This window comes from Gastrolobium bilobum, unplaced genomic scaffold (assembly GCF_033153095.1).
Source record: "Gastrolobium bilobum isolate Gb01-03AN ecotype WA unplaced genomic scaffold, APGP_CSIRO_Gbil_v1 utg8584, whole genome shotgun sequence".
Taxonomy (NCBI): Eukaryota; Viridiplantae; Streptophyta; class Magnoliopsida; order Fabales; family Fabaceae; genus Gastrolobium; species Gastrolobium bilobum.
The window spans coordinates 175,737-195,800 of NW_026897773.1; the positions used below are offsets into that span (position 1 = coordinate 175,737).

At 33.7% G+C, this 20,064-nt stretch overlaps 3 protein-coding genes across 3 annotated transcripts; 2 read left to right on the top strand and 1 right to left on the bottom strand.

Annotated features, from left to right (window-relative positions):
• The first annotated feature begins 1,146 nt into the window (after positions 1-1,146).
• LOC133310193 (protein BASIC PENTACYSTEINE2-like) lies at positions 1,147-2,944 on the top strand. Its single transcript, XM_061511092.1, has 2 exons — positions 1,147-1,255; positions 1,930-2,944. Exon 2 carries the CDS (start codon positions 1,935-1,937, stop codon positions 2,772-2,774), a length of 840 nt encoding a protein of 279 aa, XP_061367076.1. The 5' UTR covers positions 1,147-1,255; positions 1,930-1,934; the 3' UTR covers positions 2,775-2,944.
• Positions 2,945-9,523: 6,579 nt separating this feature from the next.
• LOC133310175 (putative clathrin assembly protein At1g25240) lies at positions 9,524-10,738 on the bottom strand. The gene has a single exon (XM_061511075.1). The coding sequence runs from the start codon at positions 10,736-10,738 to the stop codon at positions 9,524-9,526; it is 1,215 nt and encodes a 404-aa protein (XP_061367059.1).
• Positions 10,739-17,515: 6,777 nt separating this feature from the next.
• Positions 17,516-19,371, top strand: LOC133310172 (uncharacterized). Its single transcript, XM_061511071.1, has 3 exons — positions 17,516-17,542; positions 17,742-17,933; positions 19,010-19,371. The coding sequence occupies exons 1-3, from the start codon at positions 17,516-17,518 to the stop codon at positions 19,271-19,273; spliced, it is 483 nt and encodes a 160-aa protein (XP_061367055.1). The 3' UTR covers positions 19,274-19,371.
• Positions 19,372-20,064: the final 693 nt, after the last annotated feature.

A 20,064-nucleotide genomic window follows, 5' to 3' on the forward strand; every position in this document is an offset into this window, starting at 1 on the left:
TCCTCTTCGTTGGAAGAGCATGGGAGAGCAATGGTGGTACGCATCACCCATTGATTGGGCTGCAGTAAATGGCCTCTATGATTTGGTGGTGGAACTCTTACACCTTGACACGTACCAATCTCCGCATAAAGCTAACTTCACTTTGTCCAATTTGTTGCCTTAAAACCGTGTGTGATGATGAGACACAGTTCGAAGATGTCGCTAATTGTTGCTCGCAGGTTGCTAGGAATCTCATGCTTGAGTATCGTGTATGGCTTCTTTACAATGCTGCCTCAGCTGGTTACGTGGATTTTGAACAAGAATTGAAACTTTGGTTTTGAGAAAGGTGTGTTGAAATGAGCAAGAGACTTCAGTATTTTATCTGAGACCGACACATTCATGAGCTTAATTATTGGAGCAATAGCGAGGCATTCTTGTTATTTGGAAGTTGGAAAGGATGATCAAAATACAAATGAAATTGAAAAAAAAAAACAATTTTAAAAATATAAATTTATATATATTCGGATCATGCAGTTCAACTAATGACCTACTAACTTGGTACTCTGATTGAAACGATGAATGATTTGAGTTTAATAACATTGTTGAGAAGATCCACTTCTTTCGGCTTCTAGTATTTTAGTTGAAATACCTTATAATAAAGGAAAATGTTTTTCTCATATTGCATGAGACAAATTGTCTCATGCAACATATAAAAAAGTGAGTGAGATTCACTAAAAAGAAAAGAGAAAAATAAAAAAAAGAATTCTATTTACTTTTTTATGTATTGCATGAAATAATTTATCTCATTTTGAGAAAAATATATCCGTATAATAAAACGATCTTACTTAAAAGGTATTGAGTTTGACATGAAAGTTAAATATTCAATGGGTTGAGACAAAGTGGCATGAAGAAGGCAACTTCTATTGAAAGCCCAACATTTTCTTTCTTTTCAAATCACAATCTATGTTGTCCACATCTACAAGGCCCTCAACTCTCTCTTTCTAATTTTTAAATATCTTTTTGTTTACGTGCTTAGCACCTTCCAAAAGATACATATTATCCCTTTGGACTTTCTAATATTCTTTAAAAATGACTGTGCCAAAAACATCCACTATTTTTTAGCACCGTTTCTCTCTCCCAATTCATATTGCTAGGTCGTTCTCTCTCCTCTCTCTTTCTCTTTCTCTTTCTCTTTCTCTCTCTCTTTCAGATTTCTGTCTCTCTCATCTTTCTCTCTCCAGAAGGGAAAACCCTAAAGACCGTTTGCACCCACCAAGTAAGTTTTCTCTCTCCTATCGCATCTCTCTCTCTCTCTCTCTCTCCTGTCTCTCTCTCTCTCTCTCTCTTTCTCTTTCTCTTTCTCTTTTCTTTTCTGTTTCCCTCTCTCTCCATAAAAATTTGAATAGATGGGGTCCTTCTTCTACCGTTGAAACCTCCTTATAAATATTTTGTTATATGAATTTGTTTTTGTTTTTTTTTTTTGTTTACCCTAAATGGGAATTGGGGATCTGCACGCCATGCTACCCTTTTCTTTGTGTTCTGTTTGGTTCCTAGGAAAATGTAGGAAACACAACGACATTCAGATCGCGGGCTTTCCACTTTGTGGTGATTAAATCGACCAAGTTTCGATTTTTTCACCTGGGAATGGTAAATCTAGACATACTTAAGCCGGATTTAGTAATTTGAATTTGATAATATCGGAAATTTTCAATTTTTTTCATCTTAGTATTGTCTCATTTTGCAATCAAATTGTATGGTGTTTGGCTTCCATGTTAAAGTGGTTAATCAAGAGTGTTTCTGTTTTGTTAATTTATTTTCTCTTATTAAGTTCATAGGCTTTATTGCATCCAGGATATGTTGCCTTTTTAAGATTTTAATTATGGACACTCAAAGAAGCAAAAGACATATTTTGAAACTTTATGATCCTTTGTTCTTTCCTGTTGTCTGTAGTTGTCATGGATGATGATATGTTGAACATGTCCAATTGGGGTTATTATGAACCTTTCAAAGGTGGACATCTTGGACTGCAGCTTATGTCTGGTATGACAGATCGTGACACAAAACCATTTTTGCCTGGTCGTGATCCAACTATGTTAGTGGGTGCAAATGGAACTTTTCATCCTCGAGATTGTGTTGTTTCAGAACCACCAATTCCAATGAACTATGTCAGAGATAATTGGATAAGCCAGAGAGATAGGTTTTTTAATATGCAGCCCACAAATCCTAATTATGCTGTTCTTCCAGAAACATCAGGAGCTCCTCCATCCTTGCAAATTATACAACCACCTGATACATCAATAGAAGAGAAGGTGGATAGAATTGAAGAATTAGTTGTTAAAAAGGAAGGTGGCCAATCGAAGAAAAGGCAAGCTAGAGGTTCTATGACCACTCCAAAAGCTAAGAAACCTAGGAAACCAAAGGATAATAGCAATGTTTCAGTTCAACGTGTGAAGCCACCGAAGAAGACTATGGAGCTTGTAATAAACGGAATTGGTATGGACATTTCTGGTTTACCCATTCCGGTTTGTTCATGTACTGGGACTCCTCAGCAGTGTTATCGATGGGGATGTGGAGGTTGGCAATCTGCTTGTTGCACCACAAATGTGTCAATATATCCTTTGCCAATGAGCATAAAAAGGCGTGGTGCAAGGATAGCTGGGCGGAAAATGAGCCAAGGTGCTTTTAAAAAGGTTTTAGAGAAACTTGCAGCTGAAGGTTATAATTTTGCTAACCCTATTGATCTGAGGACTCATTGGGCTAGACATGGCACCAACAAATTTGTCACTATCAGGTAGATAGGTGCTGCTGGGACACAACAATTGGTCTGTTTCACCTGTATATACACCTGTGTGATCTTTCACACAGATGTTATTTGTTATCCAAGAATTTTCTGTTGCAGTACTTCTACCTAAAACTTGGACATTCCAGTTCTTTTGTTCTTTTTCCCTCTTCGGCTTATGTGATAAGGGACGCCCATGTTGTATGGCATTAACATTTATGTAGATGAGTTATTTCTAGATAGACTATTTATGGATAATACTCATTCACATTTTTAGTTTAAATTTCTCTAGACTATGCAATGCCATGGTATTTATTCAAATGTTTTTCTATTATAATGAATTTTTTCATCGTTCCTTTGGCTTAAAGGATAGTCACTTATTTGTACTGTTGACTTTGTCTCTTCGATTTAACCCTTCAGTATTGTAGTTGTATAGGGTTGATAGCAATACTATAAGTGGATGCTGCTCGAAATGGGCTGAATCTTTCAGTTTGAGTTCTAGCAGATCATGGTTTAACCTGACAATTCCTTTTTATGGTCCTTCAGAGTTTGAGGCTGTACAATGGGGGTAAGAGCCTATCTCTCTCACATAATCCATTAATCCCACCCATTATTACAAATGAGATCCGAGCCAGGGACTTATAGGTTGGAGAACCCAGTGTCCAACCATTGTATCCCTGGTGGGCTACCCTGTGAATTTTGGGTGAATATATAATGTTAGTTGTTAATTAATTCAGTGGTCTGGTTCACTGAGTTAGTCACTTGTGTGCTTTGTGTTTCTTCGATTCTATACCATGTTACTGTCTTTTTATTATGCAATTCTCAGTCGTGTTCTGAACAGATCTAGAGGCTTAATGAGTTAATGGGACTTAACAGTCTTCCCCCAACTCTGGTTGAGCAATTATTATTATTATTATTATTATATACAAGAAAGCTTATTAGTTTTTTTCCCTTATCGATTGAAAGGCAATCATCTCTGATGTCTAGATCTGGTGTCTAGTGAGTCTGTAGTGTAGCACGAATTGAAGAAATGGAGACAAGAGAGGCTATTCCATGTTCCCTATGTTATTAGATCCCAGCGATATTTTACCCTATGAATAGAATGTCATTTGCTCCCCTATTTTTAGATGACTCTTGTGAGACAGAGGGTTGGCATTAAGTCGGCTATTCCATGTTCAAAAATAGGAATTTGGTCTTCATAGGTTGAATTACTATTTTTTATAAGTTGTTTTGTTAATGATAGTCAAGAACCTGATGGCTATAAGATTTGCAAAAGTATACCCAATTCGTGTGAGACTATGATATAAATTTTGATGTAGTAGGTAGATTGTACGTAGTAAACGGATAAACATTTTGTTTTTCAATGTGAATTGTTTGAAGGGCAACAAAATGTATTTTAAATACTTTTTTTTTTGTCAAATATTTATTCACCCTTCTTGAGCTAATTCCAGTTAGTAGCTCACGCAAACAAAAAAAGAATGACTTAGGACGCACTTTTACCCTTTTCTTGAGCCTTTATACAACGGGAAAAATGTTTGTCATTTTAAATGACAGAAAATTATGTCATTTTAAGAGAGATACAGATACAGAAAATTTGAATTTTAAATTAAAAAAAATCACTCACTTTTTTTCTTTCATGATTTCTGTTTTTCTGTGTTTATTTTTCTCCTAAAATGACATAACTTATGTCATTTAAAATGACAAATACCAAACCCTTATACAAAATAAGTTCATTGTTATTTGGAGAAGATTTTTCCGAAAAGAAATTCGTGATTCGACCCACGAATTGAAAATCAGCGATTTTATGTGGTTACATTTGATCAATTAATCCTGTGATAATTTTGTATGCGGCGCCTTTAACCGTTTTTGTCCTCAATATTCATGCGTGACGTCATTCATAAAATGGCATCACAACAAACTTTCATGAGTAACCTTTACTCTACGTCCCTTTGCGTGAAAGGGTCATATAATACTAATAGGCTATTTGATAATGGAAAATGTATCTATTATGTAACCGGAAGAAAATTTGTTTTTCTGCACAAATAAAAAGATGTGGGTTCATAGTTTTTTCTTTTTTCTTTTCTCAATTCACTCTCTCTCTTCTTTTGTGTTTCTGCATGACCAAATAGTGTTTTTCCTATAATATTATACATGTATAACCCTTTGATGATTGTGTATTTAATTACATAAAAAAGTATGTCATTTTGTTCGCATATCAAAACATTTTATATATCTGTCTCTATTTGATCGTTGATCGTGCAATATACTCAAGTACAAAATTTTATACTCGAGAGAATCAAGTGTCATGAATTTATACTCGAGTATATGGCTCAGATACTAGAGTATTTGCTGTTCCACGCAATATACTCGAATATATCGAGTAAATGTTCAAAAAGTTTCCTGCAGCAATTTTTCAACGCATAGCTCTCGAAAAATTATGTGGAATAATAAAAAAGCACCTGATTCAGACATCCATGTCAAAAGTTATGGCCTTCTAAAGTTTTAGTTTCTATAGTCATATGTTCATAATATTGGATTTGACTCGGGTAACCCGAGTCAAAAGTTATGGCCTTCCGAATCAGGTGTTTTTTTTTATTCCACATAACATTTCATGAGCTACGCGTTCGTAATTTTTTGAACATTTACTCGAGTATATGACCATATACTCGAGTATATTGTGTGGAACAACAAATACTCAAGTATCTGGGCCATGTACTCGAATATAAATTCATGACACTTGATTTACTCGAGTATAAGATTTTGTAGTCGAGTATATTGCACGGTCAATGGTCAAACAAGGATAGATAGGTTAAATGTTTTAATACGGAGACGAAGTGATATTTTTTTTAAGTAATTAAGGGCACAATGGTCAAATAGCCATCCTAATAGGCTAAGCGCTCCTTTTTTCTTTTCTTCCAAAAACTGCTTCTTTCAAGGGAAAAAAACGCTTCTAAAAAAGAGTTGTTAGATTCTTACTTTTAAAAAAAGCATAAGTCATAAAATAAAGTAAAAAACTTTTGAATTTTTTTGTTTTAGAAACTAAAATTTTTAACTTTGTAAAACATCAAAAGTTAAAAGTTAAATATTTTTTTTAAAAATAAAAAATCTAAACAGTTTTAACTTTGATAAAAAACACTTCTAACATAAATAAGACATAAAAAACACTTTTTTTTAAGCCCATTCAGAGGGCCTATTATCAACATGATTTGTAATTTATTATGTTCAAAGTTTCTTTTTCAGAAATAAAGAAGTTGCTTTAGCATTTGCCTCATTAAAAAATTGTAATCTCTTTTTAATTGGAAATTGGAATCAACACGCAAATTGGGGATTATAATTTCTTTTAAATATATATACGTACATAAGAGAGGATAATATAATTTTTCAAAATAAAAAAGATGGCAATATAATTTAAACATCTCTTTTTTTTTGGTAAACTAATTTAAACATCTCTAAAGAAAGAAAAAAGTAATTTATTCTATTAAATTTTATAAATTCAATTTAAAAAATATTTATTAATGATATAAAAATACGAACGCAGATACGCGGACTAAAAGAATAGTGGTTAATTAAAAAGAAAGTGTTGAAATTACACTGGAGAAATTTCTGATTTTCTTTTGTTTCTTAAAACAGAAAAGAGGAGTTAAGAGAAGAAAAACACACGCTGGGTTTCTACTTGTTCAAAAACTTGTGTTACCAAGTTTCCTACGTCAAAGATCAATTTAGGGAGACCACTCCCTGACACTTGCACTAATTAAATCAAGAACAAATTACAACATTCAGTTACAGGCTTAAAATAACCAAAGCCCCAAACGAAAAACCCTAAAGCCCCAAATTACTCAGACAAATAAAGAAACTAGAAATATAACATGCTACTAAAAATACAACAGCATCAAAAACACCCAACCAAGAAACACACAAGCACACTTTTGTTACCAGAACCCTCCAAGCAAGAACAACAGCCCTTGCACCCGAGAGAGTCTTCAAGATTCACCTCCGTTGCACCACTTCTTCAAGACCCACCAATATACTTCCGATTGGTGACCTGCAAAACAAGCAGAAGACGAACAACAAAGAAGAAGGAACGATAACAGCGAAACCAAGGTCAAATTTTGGGTTTTTGAGTGAAACCCTATCAGAGCAAAACAGAGAGATTTTCTAACTGAATATTCAAGAGAAATGTTTTCGTATGAATGAGAAAAGCAAAAGTTGACTAGCTATATTATCACATATCAATACAAAGCACACCGTTTTGATTAATATGACATAAAGACAAAAAAAGTCCTTAAATGAACATATGCCACAATATATGAAAATGAGGCTACTTATGGAAATAGACTTATATGCATATAACAGAAAGATACAAGTGCCAAGGATGTGCCAATTGATGATCTTTATTGTTTATACACAAGCCTTAAGGTCTCATGAATCTAGCAAAAGAAAGAACATTTAGACTTAACTAGAGAACATAGGTAAGAAAGAACATTTAGACTTAACTAGAGAACATAGGTGAGTGAAGTATTCTTTGTCTGGTTACATCCCTTTTTTTAATAATAAACTAAGGGGGTGTTTGGTACGAGAGATCTTTTTTATAAGAAAAAAAAAGTTACAAAGAATATGACGAGATTTTTTTATCTTGGAAAGTTACAAAAAGATGTTTGATAGGCTAAAATTTTTGCAAAGAAAGTTGAGTTATTATATTAATATTATGTTTGATTGATTGTGAAATATATGTGAAAATGTGAAATAAAATTACAAAAGTATCCAGAGTGTTTGAAAATTTGTTTGAAACCTACTTTTTATGATAGGGTTGTCTGTGTCAAAAGATTTTTAAATGTTCTTAGGCAAGATTCTCGGTTGTAGGATAAAAAAAATACCACCTTTTGAATTGCATTTTTTTTTTTGTCGATGTCCAGTTGAAAAAATTATTCATGGCAAATATTTTATACCAGTATTTTTTAACTTATCTTATACCTAATGTGCATGGGTATAACCGAACCGAATTGGTTTAATGGTTCGGTTCAAAACTGGTTCGGTTCGGAACCGGTTCGGGTCGACCCTCTTTTGAAAAGAAAAGAAATAAAAATAAAGTTATAAAAATCAATTTGGTTCGGTTTGAAAACGGTTCGGTTCAAAACGGTTCGTTTCTTAAACTGGTTCCAAAAATCGGTTCGGTTCATGAACTGGTTCTTTAAAAACCGGTTCGGTTCATGAACTAATTTTTAAAAATCGGTTATTTTAAAGGCGGTTCGATTCGGTTCATGGTTCGGTTCAGTTTTTTAGTTATTTTGCACACCTCTACTCATACCAAACATGGTAAACATATTTTCTCCTTCCTACTTTCTCAATCATTCTATCAAAATTTTCATACCAAACACTCGCCAAGGGAAAAGGAGCTCTCTTACTGTTGTTGGAGAGAAAATTCTTCTCCTACTCTTCTTTTAAAAATAGCGTTGCAATTTTTTGTTTTTTTTTTCTATGGGATCGATACTTGGTTGTATTTATTGGAAGGCTAACTGCTCCTATAAGAGAAGTTATTAGTCCATGAACCAATCAAGCAATCAAACTCTTATTGTTACTAATTAAGGATTTTAACTTTATTAGCATATATTTTCTATTGATAAAAAATGATGAAAATAGAAAAATATTTAACTTGATAAAAAAGTTTACAGTATGAATAAAATAAATTACATATGCTTTATTTTTATTAATTGACAAATATTATTAAAATATTTTTAATTAAAATTGATAATCAAAACAAAGTTGAGGTCCATAAATGAAAAGTTTATTTGTCGGCGATAAAGTAGAGATGCTATGCGACACACAGAGGATGAAAAATCAATGCTAAACTAGAAGGAATATAAATAGATTGCTTAGAAGACTCGACTGCTTCAAACCCAACATATAGCAGAATCTGCAAGGATACAATCTTCACGGTGAAAGTCCAGGCAGTGATTAGTGGAGCATCATATGGCACATTAACTAAGATTTTCACGAGATTCCTGGCTTCATGTTTCTTATTCTTCAAGCCTATACCTATAACCGATTACTCAAAAGCTCATGTGCCTTAACTCTAGACTCTAAAAAGCTACAATGACCAGTTTTGTTTTGTTGCTGCTAAAGACTATACCATTCAACGTCAACAATATCTTTATCCCAAACTAGTTGGGATTGGTTAAAAAAATTACTCCGTGTTAAAACCTGACTAGTTGAGAGTAAGGTGAGAACAATTCAAACCAGTAATCTTTCAATCACAAAGGAATAACTTTCTAAAGATTATACCATTCTGTTTGAAAAATTTCCATTGACATGTGTATAGTATAGTGCTCCCTGCCCCCCTTATACTGCCGGTCACATCAAGAACATCTATCATATTTTACAGCAAATCCAAAAAATTTAAAATTGTGACAGGTCCATGATCAACATATATCCAATCTAGTTTTAAAATGTTCAACTTCAAAACAAACTAACATCCAAGGGAGGGAAAAAAACAAAGGATGGCAAGACATGCTATGTAATTTCCATATCTAATTATCATATAACATTAATAATATAGTTTTACATGTTAAAAAATGTTCCTAATGCTGAAGAAGGGGAATCACAAATTCTTCTGCTAATGCGGAGAAGAGAAGACACCAGAAGAATTTTACCCTTTTGGATACCACTTTTCCATATTTCCTTTCTCCCAAAAGTTTGAATATATGCATAAGATGTAATGAATCTAGTGCAATGAAAATGGAACCATACATAAACATCGGTGCTATGATTCTACAAACTAATTAGATCAGGAAGATCTTGAACTTGATTGTGAACAGGTTGATAAGGTACAAGGCTATATGATTCCTCAAAAGGGTTTGTTGTTGTGCCAAAAACAACCATTGTACCATCGGAGAGTAAATTGTTTCCTTTAACATCAACCGTTAGATCATCATCAAATACCTCCCATTGGTGAGTGATCACAGTCATCAAACCATTCTCTGATTCCTTCTGCTGCGAAATGGTTGAAGTGGCAGAGCAATCTCTTACCACAATGGCCTTATCCTCATTTGAAACAACACTACCATCATTACCCTCCAAGCTTTTCTTAGCAGAGGCACCATTGATTATCCTCTCAAGATCTTTAATGTCTTCTTCAGAGATTCTTTCAATCTTGGGGCACTGAGAGGCATTAAGGACACCAATATCCCTACAAAACTCAAAGTAAGAAGAGAGTTCATCCCCTTGTTCCGATGCTTTCTGCAGAACCTTAAGGCCAACACGCGCTTCAACCTTCCCACCCATATCATATATCCTCAACAACACCCTTGCCATCTTATTGCAAAACTTACTATACACATCATAAACCTCAACTATAACACAATCCATAGCTTCAAGAATAAGACCAGAATTCATGTACAAGTTGCGTGGCTTAATCTGAAGAAGCATGTCAATCAAAGCCTGCAACTTTTGCAACTTCTGAAGCTCTTCCATCAATGTCTCCTCAACCTCAACCTCCTTGTTGTTGTTGTTTTTCTTCTGCTTATTAACCTCGGATGCAACAAACGAAGACCTCTGGTCCAAATAAGCAAAATAAGCACGAACGAAAGCATTGAAAGGCCAAGCCTTTGCAGGGTTCAAATGGCCATCGGTGAAGTTTGAAAGATCAAATGGCAACCTTCCCTTGCCTTGAACAGCAGGGAGGTCAGAGCAGAAAACGCCATGCATGAGCATCAAGCCTTTAAGGGCAACAACCCAGCTACGAGTCTTTTGCATGCGCATGGAAAGAGTCCACACAAGAGGTTTCAGGTATAAGGGTGAGGTTCTTAGCCATTGGAACACTCTCTGCACGTTCTTGATATCAATACGGTATTCATCATGGCTCGTTGCTTTGATGATAACAGTATCCAAATCAGGGTTACGACATGGACCATTTCTTGAGAACTTAGCAACGAAAATGCTGTTCTTGTCCTTGATTGCTCCCGTGGCCCTTTTCCATACCCTCATTTCCCTCTCTCTCTTTCTTTCTTTCTTTCTTTCTTTCTTTGAAAACCTTAGAAACAAAGCAGTTTGTGAAAGGAAAACAAGGGTATGGTCAGGTTGAAGACAAAGGGTGGTTTCCCTTACCCTTCTATTTCACAACCCTGAACCTAACCTTCCCTTCCCTTCTTCCTTTTGTTCAGTTTTTGTTGTTGTTGTTATTGAACTCTCTGAATTGTATGATGGAGACAACAACAACACAAAGGTGCTGTGATTGTTATTTTGTTTGTGTCATGATTGTGTATTTTTGGTCTTGGTGTGTGGTGGAATTCGTCAAGGTTTGTTAATTAGGGTGTCATCTTATTAATCATGTCTCGGCCTAAAACACGCTTGATTTTCGTTTCCTTAATCAGATGAGTTGTCATAATTTATATAGATGAATTCTGTTCTGTTTGGAAGTGACACGGCTCAAAACAGATTCGAACTTTTTTGTGGCTCTTAACTAAACATAGATTAGTAACATGGGCCAAGAGGACTTTGTCATTTTTATATTTGTCCAACATGCGCCATGCCATGTTGACACTACTCTACATATGCGTTATGGCATCGCCATTTTGCTTTTGTGAATGTCATATGATGTGGCGACAAAGATTGTTAATGTCACTTGCTTTTCTCTAACCACAAACATTTGGTGCTGTCTGAGAATGATCGTGCTTCTTCGAGGACTTAAAAAAACCAGAAGATTTAGTGCTACACTTATTAAAATTAAAAATATATAACTCACTTAACTGATATTATTCCGTCAGTTTTTTATTTTTAATATGAGATAAGTTATTCTGCTTACTATTATTTTGTCTACCTTTGCCTACCTCTCTCAACATCGTTACATTACACTCTCATCCAATGATAGAGATTTACGGGATAAAATCAACTCTTTTACTCCTTCCTTTCTCCCACTTCCCTCACCATTTCTCTCTCATCCCTCTTTTCTCTTTCTCGTTGCGACATCAGAATACCAAAACGATTTTGCAGTTTCTCTACGCTAAAGGACTTCAAGCATTGCTAATTCAATCACCCTTTACTTGTAATTGACAATTTATTGCTAATTGAATTTTTATAAAATATTATGTTGTATACAAAATAAGGATCGAATTCACAGCAAAAAATGTTAATGACAAAATAAGGATCAAATTCTTGGCTTCTGATCACCCTTTACTTCTAATTAACAATCTATTTCAATGGAGAGAAAAAGGGCAGAAGAGAGAAAGGGTGAGGATAGTGGGAAAGAAGAAGGAGTAAAAGAGTTGATTTTATTCCGTGAATTGATTTTATCCCATGAATCTCTATGGATAAGATTGTAATATGACGGTGTTGAAAAAGGTAGGCAAAAGTAAACAAAATAAGAGTATACAGAATAACATATCCTTTTAATATTATATGAGTTTCACATTAATTATAGTGAGAAAATATATATTACAAGAATGTTGAAAATTTATGCATTTCTAGCATAAAGATCTTTGAAATGGATATTGATAATATCGCTTCAAAGCTTAGAGGTTGGCAAAATCTGGTTGCTTCTAATTGGCAGGATATGTGACATTAGCCAAATCAACTGTTGTGTCTATGCCAAATTACATTTAAGCTTCGAGTTTTCCAAAGGACAAATTTTGACATGTAACGTTCGGCAACAAACTGACAAAATTATGCACTACCAAATAACAAGCAAAATAAAAAATTATATTATGACTCAACTATTTGTCGTGTGACATTCTCTATTGTACTATATATTATCAAACGCAACATATGGATCTTTAGAAAGGCAGTGCATGTGTCTATGTGATGAAAATGGCAATTGGGCTCGTGGATCTTTAAAGGTGCTTAGGGTTTTTAAATGGCCTCAAAGTGGCGGGGCATATGGGCTTCGGAAGAGTCATTTCAGAATCTAATTTTCTGATGTTGGTCAATATGGGGTGAATGGCCCCCCATATGTGCTGCCAGAGCCCAGTTTTATTTTGTCATATATATGAGTGGGGCTCTGTTTTCCCATGCTATCTTTGTTTTTTGTTTTATTTATTATTATTATATATACAATTCATTGATTATTTGATTAGTTCTGTTCAAATATTGTCGGGTTCATTACAAGGAGTGAATCTCCTAAGACCATTTTCTTCATCCCAAAACTCGAACTCAAGACATTTAATTAAGAGAAATAATCTCCTTATCACTTGAAATCAATGAATGTTGGTCACCAAAAAAATATATGATGTTGAATAATTCGTCGGAAGTCATAGGTTAATTTACATCATTTTCTATTGTTATATATATATATATATATATATATATATATATATATATATATATATATATTTAATTTCACTCTTGATACTTCCATCCGAAACCTTCAAGAGTTGTTTCAAGGAGGGATTCTTGTATAAATTAATAAAGGTATTTTAAGTCAATAAAGATTCACAAATTATTAGTTCTTATTAAACAAATGTTATGCTTATATTATAGTGTAATAATAATGCATCTATTTTTTATATGCTCAGTACACCTAAATCAGGTATATTAAGTTTATATAAAAATCTTTCTTCAACAATAAGATTCTTGCACCAACGAGTTAGAGGTCATTGTAAATTCAAAACAAAATTCACATGGCTTTTGCTTCATAAGTATTATGTTATTTATCTTATACTTTTGGTCAAAAGCCCCAACCACAATTGGGGCCTAGCAAAGCTACTAAAGACGGCAAAAAATACTAATTTAATGCATTTTAATTAAATAATTACGTATTTATTACAGTTTCGAAAATAATTACGAATTTATTGCACACTGTGACGCTCAAAATGGGCGTCACATGTGACGCCCCAGTGAGGCGTCTCACTTTAGGGGAAGACGCCCCAATGGGGCATCTTTCATCTGGTGTTGACACGTGTCATACTTTTTTCCAAAAAAATAATAATTTAATCATAAAACTTCTGAAGGCCATAACTTTTGACTTGGGTATCCAAATCAGGTAATTCTTTTTTTGATTCCACATAACTTTTCGAGATCTACGCAATGACATCTCATTTGATATATTTTATTTCTCACAAAAATAATTTAAAATTGCCTCCCATATATAGTGTTTGTAGTCTTTTCATTTGCAAGGATTAGTGAATAAAAAATTGTGATTCGAATTGCATAAATGACAAAAAGGAATTTAAGAAAAAAAGGAATAAAACCGAAACCTCAATTCTACGAAATAGTGTAGACTGAGAAAAAGATTCCTTTTTTAAACTCAAAGAGAGGCGATGGTAAATTCGTAATAGAATTTTTACCGAACTAATCAACTGTGTCAATGATTGACTCTTCTTATAAATAAGATGAATAGCTGTAAGAAAATGAATAACGCAATATACAAATTACAAATAACAACATCGTGATTCAAATCTAAACTTAAATGCAAATAGTAACATCATCCTATAATTCAAATGCCGATACGATCCTAGTCAGATTCTAGTCATCCTATAATTCAAATGTAGATATGATTCTAGTTAGATATTAGTCATTCTATAATTCAAATTGTGATTCGAATTGCATAAATGACAAAAAAAATTAAGAAAATAAACAAATGGTTCATTTTTTTTTCTAAAGTTACTTTAGACAACTTTGTCTAATGTTTACTGAAATGACGTCGTCTTGTGGCGGAAATCATGGTGTATTTTTAATTCTAATTTAAGCAGCTATACAAAAACACCATGAATACAAATGAATAGTTGTATAGAAATGAATAAGGCATCTATACAAAATTACAAAATACAAATACCAACGTTATGATTCAAATCTAAACTTAAATGTAAATAATAACCTGATGATTCTAGTCAAATGAGAAATAAAATTGTGTTTGTGATAAATAAAATATGTCAAATGAGATGTCATTGCGTAGATATCAAAAAGTTATGTGGAATCAAAAAAAGAATTACCTAATTTGGATACCCGAGTCAAAAGTTATGGCTTTCAGAAGTTTTATGATTAAATTATTATTTTTTTGGAAAAAAGTATGACACGTGTCAACACCAGATGAAAGACGTCCCATTGGGGCGTCTTCCCCTAGGGTGAGATGCCTCACTGTGACGCTCATTTAGGAAATGTGCAATAAATTCATAATTATTCCCGAAACTGCAATAAATACGTAATTATTTAGTTAAAATGCATTAAATTAATTTTTTTCCCTATTATAGACAGATTTCACGGTTTTGATGTTTCTCTTTCCCAACTCACTTATTTAACAGCAATCCAAAACTCAACATCAAATTTTTAAAATGTCAACACGAAGGAACTGTACTAGCCCATATCAATTAAAATGAAAAGCAAAGTTATCATACTGATCAACTCAATTTAAAAAAATTTAGGATGTCAAAAATATGAAAATATAATCCAAAAATAGATTAATCATAGTATGGAATAGTTAGCACCTTTGTCCTCGATATCAGAATTAAGTTTACAATGGCATTGAAACGAGAACCACTTATACTAAGTGAGTGATATGCGTCTAACATATGGTGATTTTTAAGTAAAAGAAACAAGGAATTAATCATAAATGTGTGAAAATAAGCTCATAAATGTAAGAAATATTGATTATTCCTTCTCAACCATTCTCTCACTCAATTTATGCATTTTGATAGCAGGAAACACCAAAAAGAAGTGAAAGAGAGAAGTTGAAATTGCATAGTCTCGCTCAAAACGCGCGAAAATGACGCGATCTGCGTGATTTTGGCAAATTACTTTCTGTTTGTCCACGCGATCCGCGCGAATTTGGCGCTGATCGCGCAAGCGTCATGAATGCAGTCCTTGATTTGTGGAGTCGTGAATTTGGCACTGATCGCGCGGGCGTCATGAATGCATTCCTTGATTTGTGGAGTTTAATGAAAATGGAAATTTAATCAAATTAATGAGAAGATTATGACCTGATTGATTGGTGGAATTATGAGAAAAATAGAAATTTAATTAGAATTAATTAGAGGATTATGACTTGATTGATTGATGGAATTATGAGAAAAATGGAAATTTAATCAGAATTAATTCAAGGATTATGACTTGATTGAGTAGCTGACTATATAAAGGAAGCAGAAACTCGTATCATCTTTTTTTTTTTTTTTGATAACAAAACTCGTATCATCTTTTGGCAAGGAGAAATTGGAGAGGAAGCTCTCGGTGACTAAAGATTCAAGACTTCTTCTTCTTCCGATTTTACATTTTCATGAACTCTTTCTCATTATTTAAATTGTCAGACATGAATATGTCTGACTAGTCTTTTATTATTGTGGTAAGGGTCACAACCCCTTGTAGTTTGGTTAATTTTTATATTTAATTATTTCAATTGCATTTATTTTACCTTGTTCTTCATCTTCTAATTCTTCTAGAACTGATCACTCTATTAGGATTGCGAGGGTTAGGGTTTTCAATAGGAATATTGAGATTCTAATTCCTCACAAAGGGTAAAATAACAGTTCATGTATGCACTAGGGATAGGCTACATGAACTGCAAACGTGAAAAATTCACCGGGTTAAAGAATTAACTTGAAAAAGGATTTCTAAGGGATTAGGATTCTAATATGGGTTAATAAAGTTAAGATCACCTAAGGGATTAGGGCTTACTAATTAATTATTAGATGGTGAATTGTTTGATCAATTTGGTAATTAAATATAAACATTAATCAATATTACAAGGTGGGGATCAGAAAGGTGTTGGAGTCCTTTACTGCAATAGCTTTTTACAATATTTTTCTCAAAAACTTTTTATTTTAAATTCTTCAAATTTCTCTCTGAATTGTTCATAAATTATTGAATAGTTCACAATTGTTACAAACACCATTACTTTCAAACCAACTCTTGTTTTTCCATTCTTAAAAGAAACAATTAATTGATATTCGACCCAATCCTTGTGGAAATGACACTCTTCTCACTTTTTATTACTTAATACGATCGGTACAGTTGTCGATAAGTACATAATATAATGATTTAACATTATATTTGATACCATATTCATATGCATACCTATGGAAAAGTGCTAATTATTGCGCATGTATATATATATATATATATATATATATATATATATATATGTGCTTTCATATTGAAACTATTACATACGACGTAGCATTGCTACCTGCTTTACGAATATTACATCGAAATAAACGAACGGCTATTTCAAAAGTGTGAAGACTAAAGTCATGCCCATGACGCTATTCCTTTTGCTTTCGGCTCATTTCGCTTTCTCTTTCTCCACACATTTCATTTCCTATGCTTTGATTTTATTCTTTACGATGGTTGTAATATAACATAGCAGCAAACACAAAATCTATAGGTTATTTCTTTCTCCTGCAAAATCCAAGAAAAGCAGAAAGTGTGTGTGGGGAGAGAGAGAGAGATAGGATGCTAACATTTTCAACCAAACCACATTGCTACCCTTCTTAAAAAGCAGCAATGCAGAGAAAAGCCATGCCTCTGATTCGTCATGAGACAAGGACCCAGATAAAAAAAAATAAAGACAGAAAGCAAAAGGTTAAAATTTTAAAAGCAGTAGCAAAATCCCAATGGGAATCTTTCTCAGTCTTGAACTGTATATTAGGTGATCCCACATTTCCACCTTCTTTCTCTCCTCTCTCTCTCTCTTATCCTATTCACTACTCCTCCTTTTTATGCTGTCTTTCTCTTTTGTTGTTATCTTTTCCTCTTTCTCTCGTTCTCAGAGACACAAACACACACTCACAGACAGAACAACCAACATTTTCTCAGCTTCTGGCATGAGCTCATATGCTCATGGGATTTTCATGCGGGGATCATTTTGTAAGTAGTACTCTTAAAACATGTTATTATTCATTGGCAAAATGGGTAATGGGAGATTATTTTAATAGAGAAGAATTTTTTGCTGTTTTGTCTTTTCTTCTTCTATTCTTGTGACACTTGATTAAAATATAGCAGCATTCGGTTAATTTCCAGTGTGCTTAATTATGAAAGATGTTCCAACTACTTTTGTACATTTTAGGACGAAAAGGAGATTGAGTTTCCCTTAATAGATGAGATTAGTGCAACACAAGAAAGCAGTATCATCATGGAAGTGCATCATCATCGGGGGGTTGATAAAAACACAGATTTCTTCCCAGTTGAACACCCTATGGAGCCACCAGATGAAGATCGTCCGGTGAAATGCCCAATGCCTGAATCTTCCGTCATCAATGTAAGCACATGCTATTTATAGTTTAGTTATCTACTTATTCTTATGATGGCAAACGAGGTTTTGCATGGTAAAGAAAAACAATGCAGCTTCTTTCTCTACACGTTTCCTTTAAGCCCATGATATATATACTTCGATGTGATTTCCCTGTTTCTGCATTTGCATTGTAAGTTGTGTTCACATAATTAGTGTCTCTTGCTAGCTAAAGGTCCGAATTGGAAATTTTTAGGTGGTGTACTTTCTATACAATATAATATTTAAAAGGAGAAGATTCAGCTTTTATAGGGAGTCTAAGAATTTGATATACTACACATACACATTTTTTAGCCTGCCAGATCTTATATTTGCACTACCCTTTTAACCAATACATCCAAGGGAAAAGTGTTTGTCATCCAAGGCATACACATTTTGGACTAGGGGTACTCCCTTTACAGCTTCTCTTTCTAGCTTTTCAATCACCGTTTACAGATGTGGAGGGTGACTTTTTAGAGTATTGTACAGCGTAGAAAATCACACAGAACATGAAGCCTTCGAAGAAATTGAACTCTATATACCGAATGAACCTCACTATGCAGATTGTTTCCTTTGAAACAAGCAAAATAAATTCTGGTACACGATAAAAACTTCAATGCACCGGGATCATCGAATTCTGTACTTCCTTTTATTAAAAAGAAGCACGGAGTTCGGTGATCTACAAATCATAATGAATTTCTCCTGATATACAAATCATAATGAATTTCTCATCTAGGTGTTTGTCAAAAGCACCTGATTTCATTGTCTCGGTACTGATATCATTTCACATTTTATGGAGTATGATTCTGGCTATAAATATTTTAAGCTTATTAAATACAATCAAAACAATGAATGTTGGCAACTAATTTCTGGTCTCTTCGAAAAAAAAAGAGAGAGAGAGAGGAGAAAGTACTACAGTATTTCTCTCTTCATCTTTGATTTCACTCACCAAATAGAAATTCGATTGCGGAAAAAAAAATAAAAAAATTCAATGCAATTTGAAGTTCACTCTGTAGTTCAGGGAAGAATCTCTATTCACTAACATATGATCCGTATGACTTTTGAAGGATGAAAGAATGCATGAAAACAGGTTTGCAGAAAGCTTAAGGAAGAGAGTAGAGATATCTGGAGACATGGCGGATAGAGAAAGAACAGTTTCAATGGACACAGAGGCCCCAGCTCGAGGAGTACGAAAGCGGCATCACACCCTCACACATGAAGGAGACCTTGTGATGACTCCATTCATGAGAATGCCACCTCTCCCTCCCTTACCAACCCAGAATGTCACTATCTTTCAAGTGCTTCAGCAGTTGGACAAGTTTGAATCTTAACAAAGAAATAAATTCAATCACAACATTCTGTGTAACGAGGGATGCATTTTGATTATAAGCTGAGCGACCTTCAATAGAGCAAGACGAAAAGCATTGGTGCAACAAGACCCCAAGTATTCATTATATGTTCTTGTCAAAAAAATGTATCTCATGTTTTCTATTAAATCCAGACATTATACTTTATAGTTTTCAAATGTGCAGATTGCACAATTCACCATGCAGAGGCATGTGGTATAAATACTTACTAAGGTTTAAAATTTATGGCCTACACTATGCATGTCAATAATTGCATGCTTAATGCTCTAATTGAAATTTCAAAATCAAAACCTGCATCCCAACATTGTCCAAATGCAGGCATGCAAGCTCAATTTTCATTAGAATGGAAGAATAAAAAATAAAAATAAAAACAAAGACAGAGACAAAACGAAAACAAAAAGACAAAGGAATAAAGTGTACAATATCAATCAGACACAATCAGTGTTTTCATCTCACGTGTATCAGAAAGAGGAAAGCATTTTGACTGCTATACAGCTCAAAAGGGAGAAAAATGTTACAACAGACATAATCCGATAAAGACAAACGGCATGTGCTAGGCTAAGCATTAACGACTGCAAAGAAGCATCTGCTATACAAAGTTCATTCTGTAATCATTGCAAGTTTAATACTGACCATTCTGTTTGATCTATCATTTTCTCATCGTGCCTTACAAGCTTTTCTGGGTTTACCATTTAGCACAAAAGCAAATATATATAAAAAAAAAAAAAACCAAAAAAAAAACACTCTCCGTTAAA